Source organism: Fundulus heteroclitus, chromosome 18, assembly GCF_011125445.2.
Source record: "Fundulus heteroclitus isolate FHET01 chromosome 18, MU-UCD_Fhet_4.1, whole genome shotgun sequence".
In the NCBI taxonomy this organism is placed as follows: domain Eukaryota; kingdom Metazoa; phylum Chordata; class Actinopteri; order Cyprinodontiformes; family Fundulidae; genus Fundulus; species Fundulus heteroclitus.
This window is the reverse complement of record NC_046378.1, coordinates 35858075-35876495: the sequence shown is the minus strand read 5'-3', so window position 1 is coordinate 35876495 and position 18421 is coordinate 35858075. Positions and strand designations below refer to the sequence as shown.

The 18421-nt window shown below is 39.6% G+C and overlaps 2 protein-coding genes across 4 annotated transcripts; both read right to left on the bottom strand.

Moving 5' to 3' along the window:
* Positions 1–288: 288 nt before the first annotated feature.
* On the bottom strand, positions 289–4952 carry b3gnt2l (UDP-GlcNAc:betaGal beta-1,3-N-acetylglucosaminyltransferase 2, like). 3 transcript variants are annotated; one of them, XM_012868298.3, is made up of 2 exons: positions 4836–4952; positions 289–1750 (listed from the first exon to the last, which is right to left on the bottom strand). In XM_012868298.3, exon 2 carries the CDS (start codon positions 1636–1638, stop codon positions 442–444), a length of 1197 nt encoding a protein of 398 aa, XP_012723752.2. In that variant the 5' UTR covers positions 1639–1750; positions 4836–4952; the 3' UTR covers positions 289–441. The 3 variants fall into 3 exon arrangements, with proteins under 3 accessions (XP_012723752.2, XP_036005801.1, XP_036005802.1); XM_036149908.1 differs by lacking the exon at positions 4836–4952 and adding an exon at positions 3307–4043; XM_036149909.1 differs by lacking the exon at positions 4836–4952 and adding an exon at positions 3651–4043.
* A 99-nt stretch (positions 4953–5051) lies between these two features.
* On the bottom strand, positions 5052–18060 carry napab (N-ethylmaleimide-sensitive factor attachment protein, alpha b; the record flags this gene model as incomplete). Its single annotated transcript, XM_036149910.1, is given in 10 exon segments — positions 5052–6122; positions 10282–10332; positions 13179–13247; positions 13334–13438; positions 13515–13599; positions 14338–14393; positions 14501–14578; positions 14695–14741; positions 17783–17899; positions 17981–18060. Coding segments are annotated over 10 exon segments (790 nt in total), but the record flags the coding sequence as incomplete, so codon positions are not given.
* Positions 18061–18421: the final 361 nt, after the last annotated feature.

Below are 18421 nucleotides of genomic sequence, written 5' to 3'. Positions count from 1 at the left end.
CGATCGATATATGTCAATAATTATCAACAAATTCAAAACATATATTTTAAGTGCAGCCCTGACCATTTATGCTGTTGCTTAGCAACCTATTTTTAGATACAGACACAAACACTGAATTAAAACTCAACCCTTTATTCAACCAACTTTTTACCAATACTACAAGTTTAAAAAAAATAACATGCTTTCTGAACTGTTTAAAGGGGGCGGAGCTTGGTTCCTGGGTCTGCGTTGTGATTGGTTGGGAGGATGTAATGATGTAATATTAACCTGCAGGACGAAGGAAAACTGTTATTCTATTAAACTTTTTATTGACCCTTTTTTTTCCCTATCAATTGATATACATTACTGTATTATCGTCCAGCCTTACTAGCTTTGTATCCAAACCCTTCTTTTGCAAGACTTTAACTTAAAAACAACGCTGTTAATGCAGGGGGTGTCAGTTCAACAAGTCAACAGGGGGTTGTGGATGTCATTCCACATCTTCTTGATCTGCCTAGGGGTGCGCTGGTGGATCAGAAGAAGGTATTTGTGCACGCAAACGTTCTCGCGGTCTTCTTTCCTGATGTCAAAAGTCTGAAATCCTTGATGCGACTCGGGGGCGATTCCCAGAGCCTTCATGCACAGCCCCATGTAGACGTCGTCGATGGGGAACAGGGGAAACGACTTTGAGACGAGAGACAGGGACTGCATCAGCTCGCCGGAGACGACGAATCCTCCGCCGCCGGCGTACGCAGGGTAGGGGCCGCTGTAGAAGGTCTGAGGAATGAAGTACTTGCTCCTCGGGTCCCTGAGGGGACTCGCCGTGTTCAAGACCTGCCCGACGTACAGCCGAGACGATTTGGCCGCGTCCAGAGACTCCAGGTAGCCGACCAGCGCGTCCGTGTTGACAAAGACGTCGTCGTCCCCGCTGAAGACGAAGGACACCCAGGGACAGTTCCTCACGGTCCACTGGAGGAACAGGTCCATTTTGAGGGTCAGGTTCAGCAGGGACTCGTGGAAGTCCCACTGCACGATGTCTCCGAAGCGCTTGGCTTCGAACGACAGCACCGCACCGACGTCGGGGTCGTCGGGCGGGTTCTTGCCGAGGAAGAACACCAGGCGCACTCTCCGGTCGCTCTGATACAACCCCTCTCGCCCCCACGTCTCCCTCACCGCCTGTCTCCTCTCGAAACTGGCCGGGGACGACTTGACGGCAAGAAGCAGGAAGGTCTTGTTGTGGCACTTCATGGGCTGATCGATCAGGATCGGCGGCGCTCTGCAGTTCATGCCCTTCAGAAAAGTCTGAAACAGGGGCGGGTGGGAGTTAAAATCATGAACGTTCAGGCGCAGGAAGTCCTGATTCTCCTCCCTGCAGACGGACCACGGGGACTCTTTCCTGACGGGGCTGTCGCCGGCGTCCAGACTCTTCACGGCCGAGTAGAAAAGGCGGTTCCAGTACGCAGCGTCCTGAGGGATGACCTTCCTCAGGTCTTCAGAAGCCACCGTGATGTGAGTGGTCAGAGGGCGCCTTGTGGAGTGCGCCTGATTTGTGACACCTACGCTGCCGGTGATGGCGTTGATCTCTACGTTTACGGTGAAGTAGAAGATCAGAAACGTAATGGCAACAGCCATGGTACAGAAGGTTTTATTGTACCGCATTAGCTCGTAGTGGATAAACAGAGCCGTGTAGTTCTGGACATGGATCTGTCAGCGGAGACGATTGATCTGATCGGATGTTACTGTCTCTGCCACGAGGCGACTCTGGACGGTCCTGCAGAACAGAAAAGTAAGGCGTCAAACCGGGAACTTGGAGGTAAAGAGATCTTGAAAAGGAGGATATGCATATCGGGACATTCTAAAACGCTTAACGTGAAAAAGCTTAACGTGGCTTAAGGTAGGAAAACAACGAGGAATCATCACCAAATTTCGCATGGCCATATCTTGTCATGAAGACTTATGCCTGTCAAAAAAATAAATAAACCGAAATCCAATGATTATAGAAGATATCTCACATTAACGTTTTCTTCTTCATTGACGCCTATGGCGAGAAAAAGGCTTAACGTGGTTAAATGTACCTAATCAACGATCAATGATCACCAAATTTCTCTTTCATATTGCTCCTAATAAGCACATAAAACTGACAAAATGTCAAACCCAAAGTCCAATTATAATGGACGTTATCTAACATTAAGCGTTTCTGCTTTCATATAGCCAGCCTCTATGCCTATGAAATACTTAATGTCATATAACGTCCATAATAATTGGACTTTGGGTTCGATTTCTTGACAGTTTTAAGTGGTTATGGTAAGCAATATATGGGAGAAATTTGGTGATCACTGAGCATTGTTTAAGTACATTGAATCACGTTAAGCTTTTTTCTTTTAATATAAGCCTTAATGAAGCAGCAAGGCTTAATGTCAGATAACTTCCATAATAATTGGACTTTGGTTTCGATTTTTTGATAGTTTCATGTGCTTATGAGGAGCAATATACGAGATAAATTTGGTGATCACTGAGCGTTGTTTAGGTGCATTGAATTGCGTTAAGCTATTTCCTTTCAATAGGCCTCAATGAAGCAGAAACGCTTAATGTTAGATATCGTCCATAATAATTGGACTTTGGGTTTGACATTTTGTCAGTTTTATGTGCTTATTAGGAGCAATATGAAAGAGAAATTTGGTGATCATTGATCGTTGATTAGGTACATTAAACCACGTTAAGGCTTTTTCTCGCCATAGGCGCCAATGAAGAAGAAAACGTTAATGTGAAATATCTTCTATAATCATTGGGTTTCGGTTTATTTATTTTTTTTGACAGGCTTAAGTCTTCATGACAAGATATGGCCATGCGAAATTTGGTGATGATTCCTCGTTGTTTTCCTACCTTAAACCATGTTAAGCTTTTTCACGTTAGGCGTTTTAGAATGTCCCGATATGCATACATCACCACTTAATCCCAACAGACTTCTGCTGTCAAACAGCTAATTTCAAGTTTACAACCTAAATAGTGCCAGTCGGGGCCCTGCTCCTCCAATTAAAAATAGTTTTGCATAAATTAGACTTATTTAGGATTCTGAGCCAGTGTCTCACCACAATTGAGGTTACATAATGACAAAAACTCTTGATTCACTTTAAGTGCCTTAAATAATTAATATATTCTTAAACTCAAGACTGTGCATTAAGGGAACTTAAGTATGAGACACTTAAAAAGAATGGAGAGGTTTATCATTTTCACCGTGGCTACACTTCAACAGTGAAAGATGAAATGTATAATATTTAAATAAATTTCCACAAAGTATTTGATACAATAGGGAAAAACGTGGATTACAGTTACGCAGGTCAGACGTTTCATGTTATTCTTGACCAGATTTGGCCACACTGCAGCAGGGGTTGTGGTCCACTCCTGGTGTCGGGGAGGTTCTTTGGCGACAAGGGAGATATCGCGATACTTGCCGATGTAGGAACCGTGAATCCGGATGTGCGGGAAATCACGCGCAGGTGAACGTGCATCGTGGTCCGCGCCTTTAAATACATTTAGCTACAAATCAGTATAAATACCTGGAAGTACCCTCCAGGTGTCCAACGGCGCAGTCGGACACCTGGAGGAACATTTGCAGTAAATTACAGCAAAACGCCTCTTAAGTGACGTCAGAGACTCGTTAAAGAAAATACCTGCTGTATTGAGCTTCATGCTGATCGGCAATGACGTAAAATGCGTCCCCACACGCACTATGAAGTACTTTAAGTCCTTAAAACAAGTCAAGATGTTATAATCAGCCATCTCTCAGTTTGTTCCAACAACAATTATTATATTTATTAAGATGGTATAGTTATATGATCCGGTTAGGTTTGCCATGTGACTCCTCGCGGCAGACTGAACCACGTTTTTATTGGACCTCTACGCTCCTCGGGACTGCTCGGGGATGACGGAAACACCCGAACTGTCACTCGGCTCCCTCTCTGGAAGTCTCTGGTTGCAAAAGACCGCAGTGTGGTTAAAACTAACTGACTGGAGTCTGTCTGATCAGGTGTGGACAGGTGTCTTTTATACAGGTGCAACTAACACAGGTAAGGACCGGAGGAAGAGCCATACAATAAATACTTGCTGGGTGTCACTGTACCCGCTGTAAGAACAATTTAATACCGTATATTCAAACAATACTTTAAATCAATATTTGCTTTGCTTTAACTGTGAGCATCTTTGCAGAAGAGTAGTTCCAGTCTAAAGAGACATTTTGCCTGCAGTCCACATGAATTTATAAGTTATAATTTTTGATAAAGATCTACTGTAGGAAATATGTTGTCATCGTTAAATAAACGCCCCTTTATGTCTATTTTGAGGGTTTTTTTTTTAAAAAAAAGAGGATGGACGGGATATTTGTGGATAATATTAAAAAAAACAATGAAAAAAAATATTGATTTAAAATTAATTACTGGCACTTTTAACATCATTCTGTTGTGAAAATTAAAAGCAATCATTACCAAAAAAAAAAAAAAACCTGCTAAAACCTGCATTTATTATCATTATTAAATTTAGATACCATAATAAAAATATAATTTGCAGCCAAAGTTATTAAGAGCTACAGGTTGCAGACCCCTGACCTAGAAGGACGCACAACCTGCACCCAGGTGTTCAATTAGAAGCAGAAAGACTGAAAACTTGAGGAAGAAATCCCTGAATGCTTAAGTAATGCACCCAGACTCATCATCATCTAAAACAGGGACCGGTCTATTATGATTGTCCAATTTAAAAAATAAATATATAACATCTGTTTTAAGTTAGTCTAAACTTAAGTTATAACAAAATCGGACAACCTGAGGATTTTAATACAAATGGTGGGAAAGACGGATACTCACAGCAGAAGCGATGGCGCTGGTACAACAGTAGATAGAAATAAGAGCCTTTTCGGAAATTCCCGCTGATCAGGTCATACGTTCCAGGACACCAGCTCATATTTCCAGTTTAACCACTGATCATGCCCTTTCGAGTTGAGGATGATCAAAAGACGAAGCCAGATGAGTTGGCACAGGGCAACGCATGGGCTGGAGACCACACCCACAAAAAAAACGCTGCACGCACACTCAGGTTTATTCAACAGGAAACGTCACAAACTCTTCGTAAGACCAAATGTTTCACAGGATCACCATCAGGAGAGGGGAGCACAGTGTCCGGATCAGTGAAGATTTGCCGTGGTTGACGTATTGCACCTCCAGCAGGCTTTTAAAAAACAAGATTTTTCTTTTTTTGTTGTCGTTTTAATTCAGCCTGGTTACGAACACGACGGTTACACAAACAAAACAAACCATTCGTCCACGGCGGAAAACTGCCTCATTCACTCCAAGCCATGCAAATGTTTAACAAAGACAAAAGGTTGTCTCTAAAAGTCTTTTTCAGGAACAAATTGACTTTAAAGGGAAGCAATTATACAAAGTCAATGCTAATTCCTTACAAAACGATGATTATTACTTTATTTTAGTCAAATCCTGCCGTGCACAGACATCCTGAGAGCAGCTTAAGGCAGAGGAGGGACATTTTCTGCGGGAGAACTTCAGGCCGTTTAATTAGAAATGCCCCGATATTATGACCCCTTTAGCATCCAAAAGAACCAAAGCCCCAAATGTTACCGCTTCAAGGCAGAGCACGCATTTCAGTTCGTTTAGTTTATTCTGACATGTCAAAAAACTGTTAGCCTGGTTGTCATTCTCTCATCCATCACATCACAGCAAAAAAATAAAATAAAACCGAATCTTGATCATACAAATGTGCTGGTAAGATTATTCGGCACTGCATCCCAATCACGAATTACTCTGAACCAGAACTGGGCCAACACCCGATGCAAAACAACGTTGTAACTAATGTACCTTGGGGTGCAGAGCGCACTCAGGGGAATAGTGTTCATACGTGTGATATAAAGACTTGTCAGGGTGGAATAAAAAGGCGACGACGACATTACGCGGATGGCAGAAAAAAAAAGGGAAGAGTACGGGGTCTCCATTAAACGGCGAACGCAGGAAGGCGGTTGTTGAGAGGCGGGAGGAACGTCAGCGCAGGTCGCTCTCGTCGTCCTGTATGGTCTTCTTGATGCGTAGGAGCATGGTGGTGAGCCACTGGTCCAGACGGGAAATGGTGTCAAATTCCTTCACCTGGAAAGATTCCCAAAAAGTGTTAGGAATTTTTTTTTTTTTTTTTTTTTTTTTATATAAAGCAGATTGGTGAAGATATCAGGAGGAAATTTGCATGCAAAACAGAGATCGTCTTTGTGGACCAGGAACAAACGGGATATGAAAAAAAGGGAAACATGAGGAAGTGAATTCCAGTAGAGATGTCATCGTGTCATTAACAGGTTGGCTTTTATGATCAGCTTCAACCGTCAAACAAGAACGAGATTTTTATGGTGGGTAGCATTTCTATATTTATGCTTTTTCCGTGTTTAAATGTTTCAGATGAATGACACATTTTAAGTAATAGGAAGCCTTTTACGCCGAATGAGAGAAACCATCTGACAACCCGGCCGGGTTCAACCTAATTCACACCTTCATGCATGTAATCAAGACATCTGTCCCTAACGAATCCCACTGTAACCGGAGCCTAATCTGTGAATTTAGATTGCATCACAGCACACCCATGCAGCCATAAAGCCTGGAACTGGTCCCACACTTGAGAGAAACATCTTCTACCACGAAACAAGTCTAGTCGTTTTGTTTTTTTAACCTGTTCTGAAACCCGTTTCCAACTGATGACTGATGACATTTTATTAAGTAATCCCTTCCTAAACATAATAGCTGTCTGTGTCACCTCGGCGGCAGCAATTAAACACTGTTTAAATCAGGCCTTCAAATAATAAATTACTTTTATTATTATTACTTACCATATTTTTCGGACCATAAGGGGCACTAAATATTGTTCCCAACTTAGTGTGTAATATCACTCCGTCCCTTCACCTACACCAGGGGCCTGCATCCTTTAGAGCAGGGATGGGCAACTGGCGGCCTGGGGGCCGCACACGGCCCTCGTCATCACTCAGTGCGGCCCGCGAATAGATCAATAATAATTTAATAATGATAAAAAAAATAAAATAAATAAATAAACTTGTAATTATACTTTTGACCGATAGGGGGCCGTACCCAAACAATAGCGGGCATGGGGCGCTGTGCAACAACGAGGAAGAAAGTCAAGAGCCCTGGCCACTAGCAGTGGAATAAAGGGAAAACTTGACGAGAAAGTCACATTTTTCAGACAAAATGGGAAGAAGTATGGACATGGGGAATTTTTTTTTTTGGTCTCTTGTCATTCACACACAACATAAACCGTGAGAGCCGACGTGAGTTTTGAAACTGCAAAGCTTTGTCTTAAGCAGAAGATCAAACGTGCAGCACCGCATTCACAGACCAGTGTGATGCATTCGTGAGCGTCAGAAAGCTATGGTGCATTCAGGAGCATGGGACATTAGATTTTTCAGAATAAAAAGCTAACAAATGTGCATAATCAAAAAGTAACAGAAATACAATTATAGAGCATTCAGTATTGTAAGAAAGCCCACACAGTTTCTGGATAGACACATTATTGTTTGAGTTAAGTTCTGTTCCGTTTTATGCCTCTTTCCTTGTAAATTTGAAATGACCCATGCTCCTGAATGCATATGGAGTTTAAATTCCTTTTTTGCAATTTTTTTTTAAAGCAAACGGTTTGTCTTTTGCTTATGGACATATTAAAATGCATTTATATGCAGAAAATAGTTATATGTTGGTGCAGTAAACATACAGATATAAATTCATCTAAAATTTGTTCTTATTGAGAATAATTTGTAGCGTCTTTCATATCCAATTATTTGAAGTGCGTGGTCATGTGGCCCTCCAATGGTCGTGCTGAAAAAAATATGGCCCTCTTTATCATGGAAGTTGCCCATCCCTGCTTTAGAGTCTAAAGAGACATTTTCCCTACAGTCCACTTGAATTAAACTCGTTCAGAGCCCCAAATGTTGCCTGGCCTTTTGAAATAAACAAACAAAAAAAAAAAAGTTCTAATTTCAGATAAAGATCCACTGTAGGAAATATGTTGTCATCTTTAAAGAAACACCCTTTTATATCCATTTTGAGGTTTAAAAAAATTTTTTGTGGATAATGATATAAAAAAATCTTAGTTTCCAACATAATGAAAAAAATATTGATTTAAAATTAAATATTACTGGCACTTTTAGAATCATTCCGTTGTGAAAATGAAAAGTAATTATTCCAAGAAAAACAATGCTAAAACCTGCATTTATTATCATTATTACATTTAAATACTATAATAAAAATATTTTTTGGAGCCAAAGTTATTAAGAGCCACTGTAGAAGGTCTAAAGAGCCACAGGTTGCAGACCCCTGACCTACAAAGCTCCCCATCCGTCTTAGGAGGACAGAGTAGTTGGACTACACTGCCCTGTTTCTAACATAAAGCCAAAATAAACGTAACTTTTATATTTAATTAACTTACTAGGTTTATTGTTGCTAGCGCGTACTCCAGGCTGCCTTACATGAATGCACTTCTAGTTTAGACATTACAGTCAGGCAGTCTGGTAGACAGCTCAGGGGTCCTATCAGGTAGTGACACAGTGTACCGTAATGCTCCTAATGTCCATTTAGCGGAGCGGCTTCGTTGCTAACCAAAGTCATACTTACACATTTTAACAGATTTTTGAGCACATTGTACCACATAAAATCAGTCAGTAAGCACAACGGTGATCATATATAAGGCGCACCATCAAATTTTGAGAAGATTTAAGGATTTTTAAGTGCCCATTATAGTCTGAAAAATACGGTATATCATAGTATCAATGTCCAGGGGTCTAGTGTATAATAGTGTGTATCTCTTATACTAAAAGCTGGTAGTGGGGAGAATTCCTAAAACTTCCTAAAACGTGTGTAGACATGTCACTGCACACCTTTCCTTCACAAACCCTAATTTGTGAGGAATTACGCTCACGCCCTCGTGTATCCGCCCTGTTCCCATGTTTAAATGCATATGCAAATCAGCATAATTACCCAGAACCACCAAATTACCATGGCAACGGCGCTGTCAGGCAGTCACAGAGACACCGTGAGGGATATTTGTGGCAAACCAACAGCTTCTTGGGTGACATCAGTGACTCATTAAAGAAGTTTGTCTCCTCGTACCAAAAGGCGCTGCCTAGCTGCTGCATTGAGCTCGATTATAGCTTAATGCTGATAAATGTCATTGCAATGGCGTGAATATGCCTTGTTTTCTTCAATTAGGAAGTCAGTCCCCACACACACTTTTTTGGAGTGCTTTAAATCTTTAAAGAGTCAGGATGTTGCATTAAAAAAATGACCTAAAAGTCAGCCATCGTGCACGGAGCCTGCTCCTATTTTGAACCCAACAAATCTCTAATAATAATAATAATAATAATAATAATAATAATAATAATAATAATGATAATAATAATAATTATGATAATAATAATAATAATATACCCTGTCTACTTTTAAGACTAGGCTTAAAACTTTCCTTCTAGTTAGAGTGGCTCATGTTACCCTGAGCTATCTCTGTAGTTATGCTGCTATAGGCTTAGGCTGCTCGAGGACATCAGGGTCTATTTCTCTCACTATGCTGAGTTCTCCTACTGCTCTCCAATCTGCATTGCTTGTTGTTATTTCAGCTTTTAACTTTTTGTTCTCTCTCTTTTTCTTCATAGGAGGTACACCTGGTCTGGCGTTAGCTGTGACATCATCCAGGGAGGCAGATCATCCACTATTACCATCTAACATAGAAAGTACTCCTGGGTCAATGTGAGCTTCTGTGATTTCTGTGTCTCTGCTCTGTCTTCTCTAAGCCCCAGTGGGTGGAGGCAGATGAGCGTTCACACTGAGACTGGTTCTGGTTCTGCTGGAGGTTCTCCTCCCTGTTAAAGGGGAGTTTTCCTCTCCACTGTCGCTTCATGCTTGCTCAGTATGAGGGATTGCTGCAAAGCCATCAACAATGCAGACGACTGTCCACTGTGGCTCTACGCTCTTTCAGGAGGAGTGAATGCTGCTTGGAGAGACTTGATGCAACCTGCTGGGTTTCCTTAGAGAGGAAACTTTCTGACCAACCTGGAGGATCTGATGGAATCTGACTTTGGAAAGAACCTTGAGGTGACGTGTATCGTGAACTGGCGCTATATAAATAAAATTGAATTGAAAAACTAAAATGTGTTTGATCTAAAACCTTTAAGTGGGATAAAGGGAGGAACTACTTAAATTAAAATTTTTGGTCAGTTCAAAGAAACATCTACGAGCAACAAGCCTCGCTCTGTCCTCTCACCGAGTCAGTGTAGGCTTCCACGTTCTGTTCTTCATACGCATCTAGAAGTTTCTGTAGAGACAAAAACGCATTAAGTCAGCTTGAATTCACCGAAGCAGTTACGCCACAAAAAGATGTGCTTGATTATGTAACCATGGGTAAATAGAAGTCAGCTATCCATAAAAAAATAAAAAAATAAAACTCAATATTTACAAGAAAATTACAGAATTTCCTCTTCTGTGTAGGCAGAAAAGTTATAGTCAAAAGTTTCTACACAAACCGGACCGTGTGACTGTTTCTAATATAAACTTAAGGGTAGTGAAGGCATTTCATGCATTGTTTAAAATATATTTATGAAAAGTTGTCTAAAGTAGCAAAAAATCCCAAATATTTAACCCATCCCACCTCAAAGAGCTCATAAACTGTGTCCCCCCCCCCGAGGATTAAAAAAATGCTACAGTGTTTGATTAAATAAATTATATTTCAGATGCATTTTCTGAAGGGTGCCTGTCCTTCGCCATTATCCACTGTTCTGTTAAATGCTGGATGTGAAGCTCCAGATGAAATCCCGACTGATAATGGTGTTAGTTTTTTTTAATCTCTGTTAAAATTCATCCACAAACTATTGTCATTATTCTTCCTCGTCGTCATGAACTCACGTTAGATGTTTAGAGCTTTTACAAGATTTCCTGTCTGACATCTAAAGGATCCTGAGCAAAATCACTGTGTGTGGTGAGCTGAACTCCGTGTGACCGAACGCCACACAAAGTGCAAACAGACCTGTTTTATCTAAGATTTTATCGTTGTGTGGTGTCTGTTAGGCGTTGAAAATCGGCCGACCGTTTTAAAATCCTGCCGTGTGAAACCAGCCTTCAGATAAGAGAAGTTTCCTGATTCCAGGTCCAACATTTCCACCTTCTCAACGACTGCAAACTACAAAGATCACCAAACGGATCCTGGAGGACGTTTGGTTCCTGCTCTTTATTCCTGATGAAGCTTTTTGGACAGAAATGCTGATTTTATCAGGATGCTTCATCGGAGCTTATTTTTCTGGACCAATGACTTTTCCAGATGTTCCAATCAATCAGAAAAAGGAGTTATTGGACAAAATGACTTTGCACAGGTCAGCTGGAGTCAGTCCTTTAGACTTCATTGCTGCCCTTGCTGTTGCAACACCGATGTCCAAAGAAGTCGGTCAAAGTTTAAGTAGCTCTGCACTGGTGGTGGAATGAAGCCCGTTTTCCTTGCAGCTTATAACCTTCGCAATATTTCTGACTGCTGTAATATTCCTAGTAGTGACGTCTGCTTCTGTGTTTAGGCTTTGAAGTGGGTAGAGGAAGATGTTTATGAAGCGCAAATTAAAGCTCTTCAGAAAACTTTCTGGCACGCGTGGGAAATAAAACTGCGGCAAAATGGAACAAAGACCCAAACTGTGTCTCTTGTAACATAAATCCTACTTACAAATAAATAAAAACAAGCACATTGGCTCAGCTTTCTCAAAATCTGACACGATACTAATGAGTATATTAATTTCTTTTTGCCACAATCAATTAGTCACACTTTGATTACAGGCTTCACACACAAAGCCCATTATGTCGTTCTAATTAATTACTCCGCCTGCTTTGCATTAATTGTCCACATGGTGGCACCGCAGAGCAAATTAATTTAATTCAGACTTAAAGAGGCTTTCACACCGTCTATCTTGGCGGCGTTTCCCTTTTTGGCTGCTTTGCTTTGGAGGTAGCCGTCGCAAACACAAGAAGACAACGAATTAGCAGAATCAGTCTGCTGATTAGATGGATTAGATGACTTCAGCTGGAGTTTACAGAAATAAAGACGCACCAGGGTGAAAATACATTTTTAACAGTCAATCAATAAAGCTCTCTGCAGTTAATAAAATTGCCTGTCATCATTCTGCACAATACTGGCCAGACGTTTGGTCTTGATCTCATTAGAAGCCGAATATCGACGGCCAGATTTAGACTAAAGTTTAGTTTTTCTTTTCAGAGCCCAAAATCTTGTAAGATGAACCGCAGAAATGTGAAAATCGTGTTAAAATCCTGCTTGGATTCCAAGGCGACTGGCCTTCTACACCTAATTCTAAATCACAACTTTCATAAAATCAAACATGTTAAGAAACACCAGTTAAAATGCCTCTCAGGTTGTATAGTGTTATATTGTGGTAGATATTTTTCTTGTTTATCACAGGGGGTCTATGACCTGTGGCTCTTAGGGCCTCACACAATGGCCTAAAAAGCCTGAAAACTGTTATTTCTGACTATTAAATGTACTAAAAAAGTGTTTTCGTGCAATATCTACACAGAGTATCCAAAGCAAAACAATATAAACGGTACAAGGAAACAAGAAAGTGGGTTTTTTTTAAGCCACTGGGTTGAAAACTACATGCTTTTTCTTCTTTTATTTATCTTCCATTCAGGAAAACGTGTTTCTCTTTTTAGCAAAAAGTTTGATAATATTCTATAATTTAAAAAAATAAAGTTGTAGCTCTTTGATTTGCCCAAAAATTTAATTTTATATAATCTGACAATTTACCCCCCCCCCTATAAAAGTCATGTGGATTTAGCAGCTCTAGAAAAGATTTTACTAAGTAGGAGTGAGGTCCAAATTGTCCCTGTTTGAGGATTGCTGCTCCAAACGATTATAAAGTGATCTTGAAAGCAACTGCAGCCATTGTTTATTACAAATACATCAAAATCATAAAATGTTAACTTGTAGAAAAATGTCCCCTCTGGACTATATTTAGCCTAGTTTTAACCCAAACATCTATGATGTGTAACTCAAAAGTCTTTTAGGTGTCCCTTTAACCCAATAAAATGCTTCCTGGTTGCCTTTTCTCCACCTTCAGAGGACATTTGGACATTTTTTGTTGAAGCAAAAAGAAAAGGATGAAGCCTTACCTTCAGCAGCTTGCACTCTCTGGAGTCTGAGAATGCTGGGAACATTTCTTCATACTTCTGCACGGCCAGCTGGGTGGACAACAGGGTGGATGTTCAAACAGAAGCGCACGCTACGCTGGCTCCACGGGAGACAGACCCAAAGCGAATGTGTTTACCTTTGCATTTAACATGTCTACACAGAAGTGGCACAGCGCCGCCTTGAAGAAGTGATCCTTGGCACTGTATTTCAGGAGCGTACTGTCCATTGCATAGGTTCCAACCTGAAATGAGGAGTTTTATTTTTTACAGCTGCTACGCTGCAACAAGCCGTCAGATGTTACATGTTTGTTGTCTCACCTGCTCGTAGATCTCTATAGCCTTTTGGTATTGCTCCAGCTGAGCTGCATAGGTCGCAACTTTCAGAAGGCACTTGTTTGCTGAACTGAAAAAGGAACAGAACCAGCAGAAGCGTGTTAAATAAAACCAAAAATCATTTAAAAAATACATGTTTAGATATTAAAGGTGCATAGCCACATTATTTAACTTTTTTATTTATACATCAGTAGCTCCTTCTGGTTGCATACAACTGTTTTTATGAAAGATTATCACGTCCTGCTGGCGTATTAGTTGTTATTTTGGTGTTTTACGCTTTGCTTTTGCTCAGTTTGTTAGTAAATAAACACATACGTGTTTATTTATAATAAAAACGGAGTACGACATCACGCATGTGCAGCAGGGGATGAACCAGGAAGTGGCTAACGGCCTGATTGGCTCTTAACTTGGTGCTGTGTCCTTGTTTCCGTTTATGAACATGAAATTAATTTCTCCCTGATGTTCTGATATGAGGCTCTAAAAGTTGCTGTAGATCGGTTTATTTAATTAATAACGGTTGGTCTTCGATCACGCCGAGCTGCTGCTTTACAGCCTCAGTTCGGCATCGTTTAATTTTGATTTATTAGTCGCCATATAGCGTTCTGATAGTTCTGCGGTAGATGGCGCCATGTCTGTTTATTCCTGCAGATTGCGCCTGATGATGTGGTTATATTTAGGCTCAAAAAAGGACTCTCAAAACACTGTCTGGATGGACGCTTTGAGTACATGGCCTAATTTTATCACAATCAACAGAATTTTGGTTCAATATAACGTGGCTTTATCTAGAAAATGCTGCTGAAATAGTCACCTGGTGGATTCTTCACCTTTATAATAATCTGCTGCTTGTTCATAATGAGCAATGGCCTGCAAATACATACAATATAAACAAAATGATTAATAAAAAAACAAAATAAGGTTAAATTCAAAAGGACAGTTTGTTTTATTTCTTTATTTTTTTTTAAATCGCCAACCTTGTCGATGTCCACCAACTCTGTCTCGTATATCTCTGCGATGGTGATGTGGTGTTTTGCTGCGATGGTGAAACGGCCCTGAAAATGGATCCAGAAAACAATCAGCAATTCAGAAATAAAAACTAATATCTGCTTTATCCTAAAGTTTAAAAAACAAACAAACATAAAAAGGAGTTTAGAGAGCACAAACTCACCATATCTGTGTAGATCTCGATAGCTCGGTTTAAGCAGTTGATAGCCTCTGTTGAGAAACAAAAGCATAGATCCTCATTTTTAATATATACAATACAATTAATATCATAAGAGCCAGTTTTCACAGCCCTCTTCTAAACTCATTTTGAGGAAGATATGAGCTTTAGTTTCTGACATTATGCAGCACTTGACTTAAATCAACCATAAAGCCTTTAAAAAAATGCTTTACTTTAGTCTTTTTTAATTTAAGTTAATTTCAGATATGGTTGTAAAATACAACATGTAGATATTTCATCCTATTGAGACAGTATAACAGCTCAATATTGTGTTTAAAATTGGGCACAGTTACGTATAAAGGAGAATATTTTGTTATCATCTGAAGTTACACACAAACAGAAACCAGAAGTTACACAATTTCAGTCGTTTGCCTTCCAGTCGGCAAAAAAGCTTTCAACTCTGCATTTAGTTTTTCATTTGAAATCTTTCGGAATCGTGTACTAATTAACGCTAGATAACGTTACAAAGTACTGCAGTGACGATATCTTTTTGTGATGTATACACATTTTCCTCTCGCCTCATTTTGAGCGATGTCATTTGTGTCCGGTATGAGCGTCTGCTGGCTAAATAATACTTAAATACAAGCTCATAACAGTTAGCACACTCCAAACAGTCCATTGTGATATGAATACTGTACACACTCTAGTTTATTTGTTTTTATGGCTCCTTTTCCATCCCCAAACAACAACAATATATAAGCTAAATATTGATGTGATTTTAGATTTTAGACACCTTACAGGGTCAATAGTGCAAATTTCAATTAATCTTGCCAACAATATTCTTCTGATAGGAAGTTACTATGAATTTAAAAAAAAAAATCTAATAATGCATTATAAAAAAAAGGACCAATAGTGAAATCATTAATTTCTTGTCCTTGAAGTCGGTGGTGACTGAAGCTGCATGAAGTTTGTGTATTTACAGTTTGCAGCTTTTCAAACTGCTGTCAAGATATGGCAACCAGTGTTTGGACAATCCTACCAAAACAAGTGAATCCCACCAATAAACTGTTGATTTCTTACAAAAGGTCCAAATTAAAAACAGCCACACCATTTAGAAATGTCACTGAATTTTGAGTTAACACACAGGACAAGCACTTCTTGTAACGCCAGACACACAATGGTGAAAAATGGTGCTGCAGCTTATATAAGCAGTTATGTTTTATTTTTGCACACGAGCCCAGATTACGTAAGGCAGCGTTAGAAGTCAGCAGAAATGGGAAAAAAAAACCTTCAGGTCTGAGTCTTAACAGTCCAAACTTGCCCGTAAAACCAGCAACAGATGGTCATCCCCCTGCAGAGCTCAAATAAACCAAACCTGGATTCCTTAAATCCACAAAAACTTAAGAGTGTTTGAAAATAATCAGCTTCTAAAAAGATTAAAGGTGCTACCACGTTATTTGACTTTTTAAAATATATATGTCAGTAGCTCACTCTGTTTGCATACAAATATTTTATGAAAGATTATCACGTCCTGCTTGCATATGAGTTGTTATTTTGGTGTTTTATCCTTTGTTTTTGCTCAGTTTGCTAGTAAATAAAGCCTTTCCTGTTTATTTATAATAAGGGAGGTACGACACTGTGTATGCACAGCAGGGGATAGAACAATGAAGCGGCTAACGGCTATTAGCATCTCCCAGCGAAACTAGGGCCGCACAATTAATCACATTTCCAATCAAATCACAATTTGAAACAACAACTTCCAAATCGCAGAGATCTGCAATTTTTGGCTATGTAACAATTAATGGATCAGACGCGTCATTTAGGTGTCAGTAATGTGTTTAAAGTGGGTTTGCTCCACATGGAAGGGAAGACAGTTGCAGCAGTGAGATAATCTAGTTTTATTAATTGTTTTAGAGTTTATATAATCATACTTTTTTTTTTACCAAAAACTTTCAGGAATCTCACCACAGTTTTACGTCAAACCGTTTAATACTTAGACTTGTTAGTTGGTAGCACTTTATGTTCAACAAGGATTGATGTCCAACTCAAGTTATTCTCTTGAATAATAATATTCTGATTAATAAAAAACGGTTACATTTCTGATTTAAATAATGCTTGTTTACAAACAGCTTTATCTACAGGCCATATTTGTTGCTTGTGGTTAATGCAGAGAAAAGTAAAAATTAAATTGCAATTATGGTTGAAATATACTGCTCAAAGAAAATAACACAATGTAACTCCAAGGGTTCCCTTTATTTTTCTGCACAGTATATAGTGCAATTTTAATTTTTGGCATAACTGTACAGCCATAAGCAAAATAAATAGGAAAGGTCCAAGATCTCATGAAAGAAAAATAGATAATATATGATTCCAAGAGAGAATAGACTGGAATCTCTCTGGGAATACAGTATTATGAACGTTGTTGTTCGCTGAAGCGGACACTAAACCTGCTGAGGCTCAGATGTGACGCAGAGTTGACTGACGTGAGTAAATGTTCTGATATGAGTCTCTTAAAGTTGTTCTTAGATCGGTTTATTTAATTAATATTCTTTGTTCTTCGATCACGCCGAACTGCTGCTTTACAGCGAGGCATTGCAGAGGGCCAGTCTCAGTCCGGCATTATTTACAAGTAATTTATTAATTAAGCAAACCAGCATTACGATAGTTCTGTGGTACAGCTGCTAGATGACGCCGTGTCTGTTTCTATCTACAAATCGCACCCGATGCTGAATACTTTAGCTTCAAAAAGGACCATCAAAACACTATCAAGATGGAGGCTTGCCATATATAGCTTTATTTTATCATGATCAAACGTTTTTTAGTCTTTTTTTTATAAGCATATGATGTAGCTATATATACCTTTAACATAAAATACTGCACAAGTCTGCAGAGATAAGCTGCTTTGCACATGAGAAGTGGTGCCCTGTGTGGCCATAACGTAAAAACAAAACAAAAAGAAACAGTTATGCACAATAATTTTAAACCCATGTTTCTTTAGTCTTCACACAGGATTCCACAGGTAGAACCCACTGAACATTACACAGAGTTGTAAAAGCCAGCGTGAGCTACCCAGTACTACAGGAGTGAGACTCACCCTGTGGATCGGCTTTTTTGAACGCGTTTCCAGCATCTATCAGGTTAGTTGCTGCGTCGTGTTTGCTCTGCATTTGGAGGTGAAGATGAGCAGCTTTGGAGAAAGCATTTCCTGCAGCTGAGAGCATAAGGTGGCATGTTAACAGCGCGGTCGTAACTACAGATACGAACACGAACGGTGACAGGGTGACACTCTTACCACACCAGTTCTTGGCCATCTTGTACATGTTGGCTGCCCTCACATACATGTCACAGGCCTCTTCCAACTTGGAGGAACTTCTGGAAGACAGCACACACATGCACTTTGATAAAACCTGATAATGTAGAAAAAATATTAAATTCTGTTGTCATCACCACTGAATCAAAACCATAAAACAGAAATTTGTAGATTTAATATGCTGGACATTTTACTGTTAAAAGGAGCTATAAGTAATACTGACACCATGTGGCTCAAATCGGTACAACAGCTTGCCAGTGACAACAATCTAATGTGCTGTTTTTAAGTGTTGCTGTTGTGAATTTTTACGTATATCAGGTATATGATGTATTTTGTTCTATTTCTGGTCCGCTTCTCTTATTGGTTTCCATGTTTGCAGGCTGCTGCTCTTTTGCCAAGATAAAATACTGTTTAGGGAACTCT

What these genes read in the sequence shown, in the direction of transcription:
- b3gnt2l (XM_012868298.3), bottom strand. Translation starts at nt 1,638, where the DNA reads ATGCGGTACAATAAAACCTTCTGTACCATGGCTGTTGCCATTACGTTT.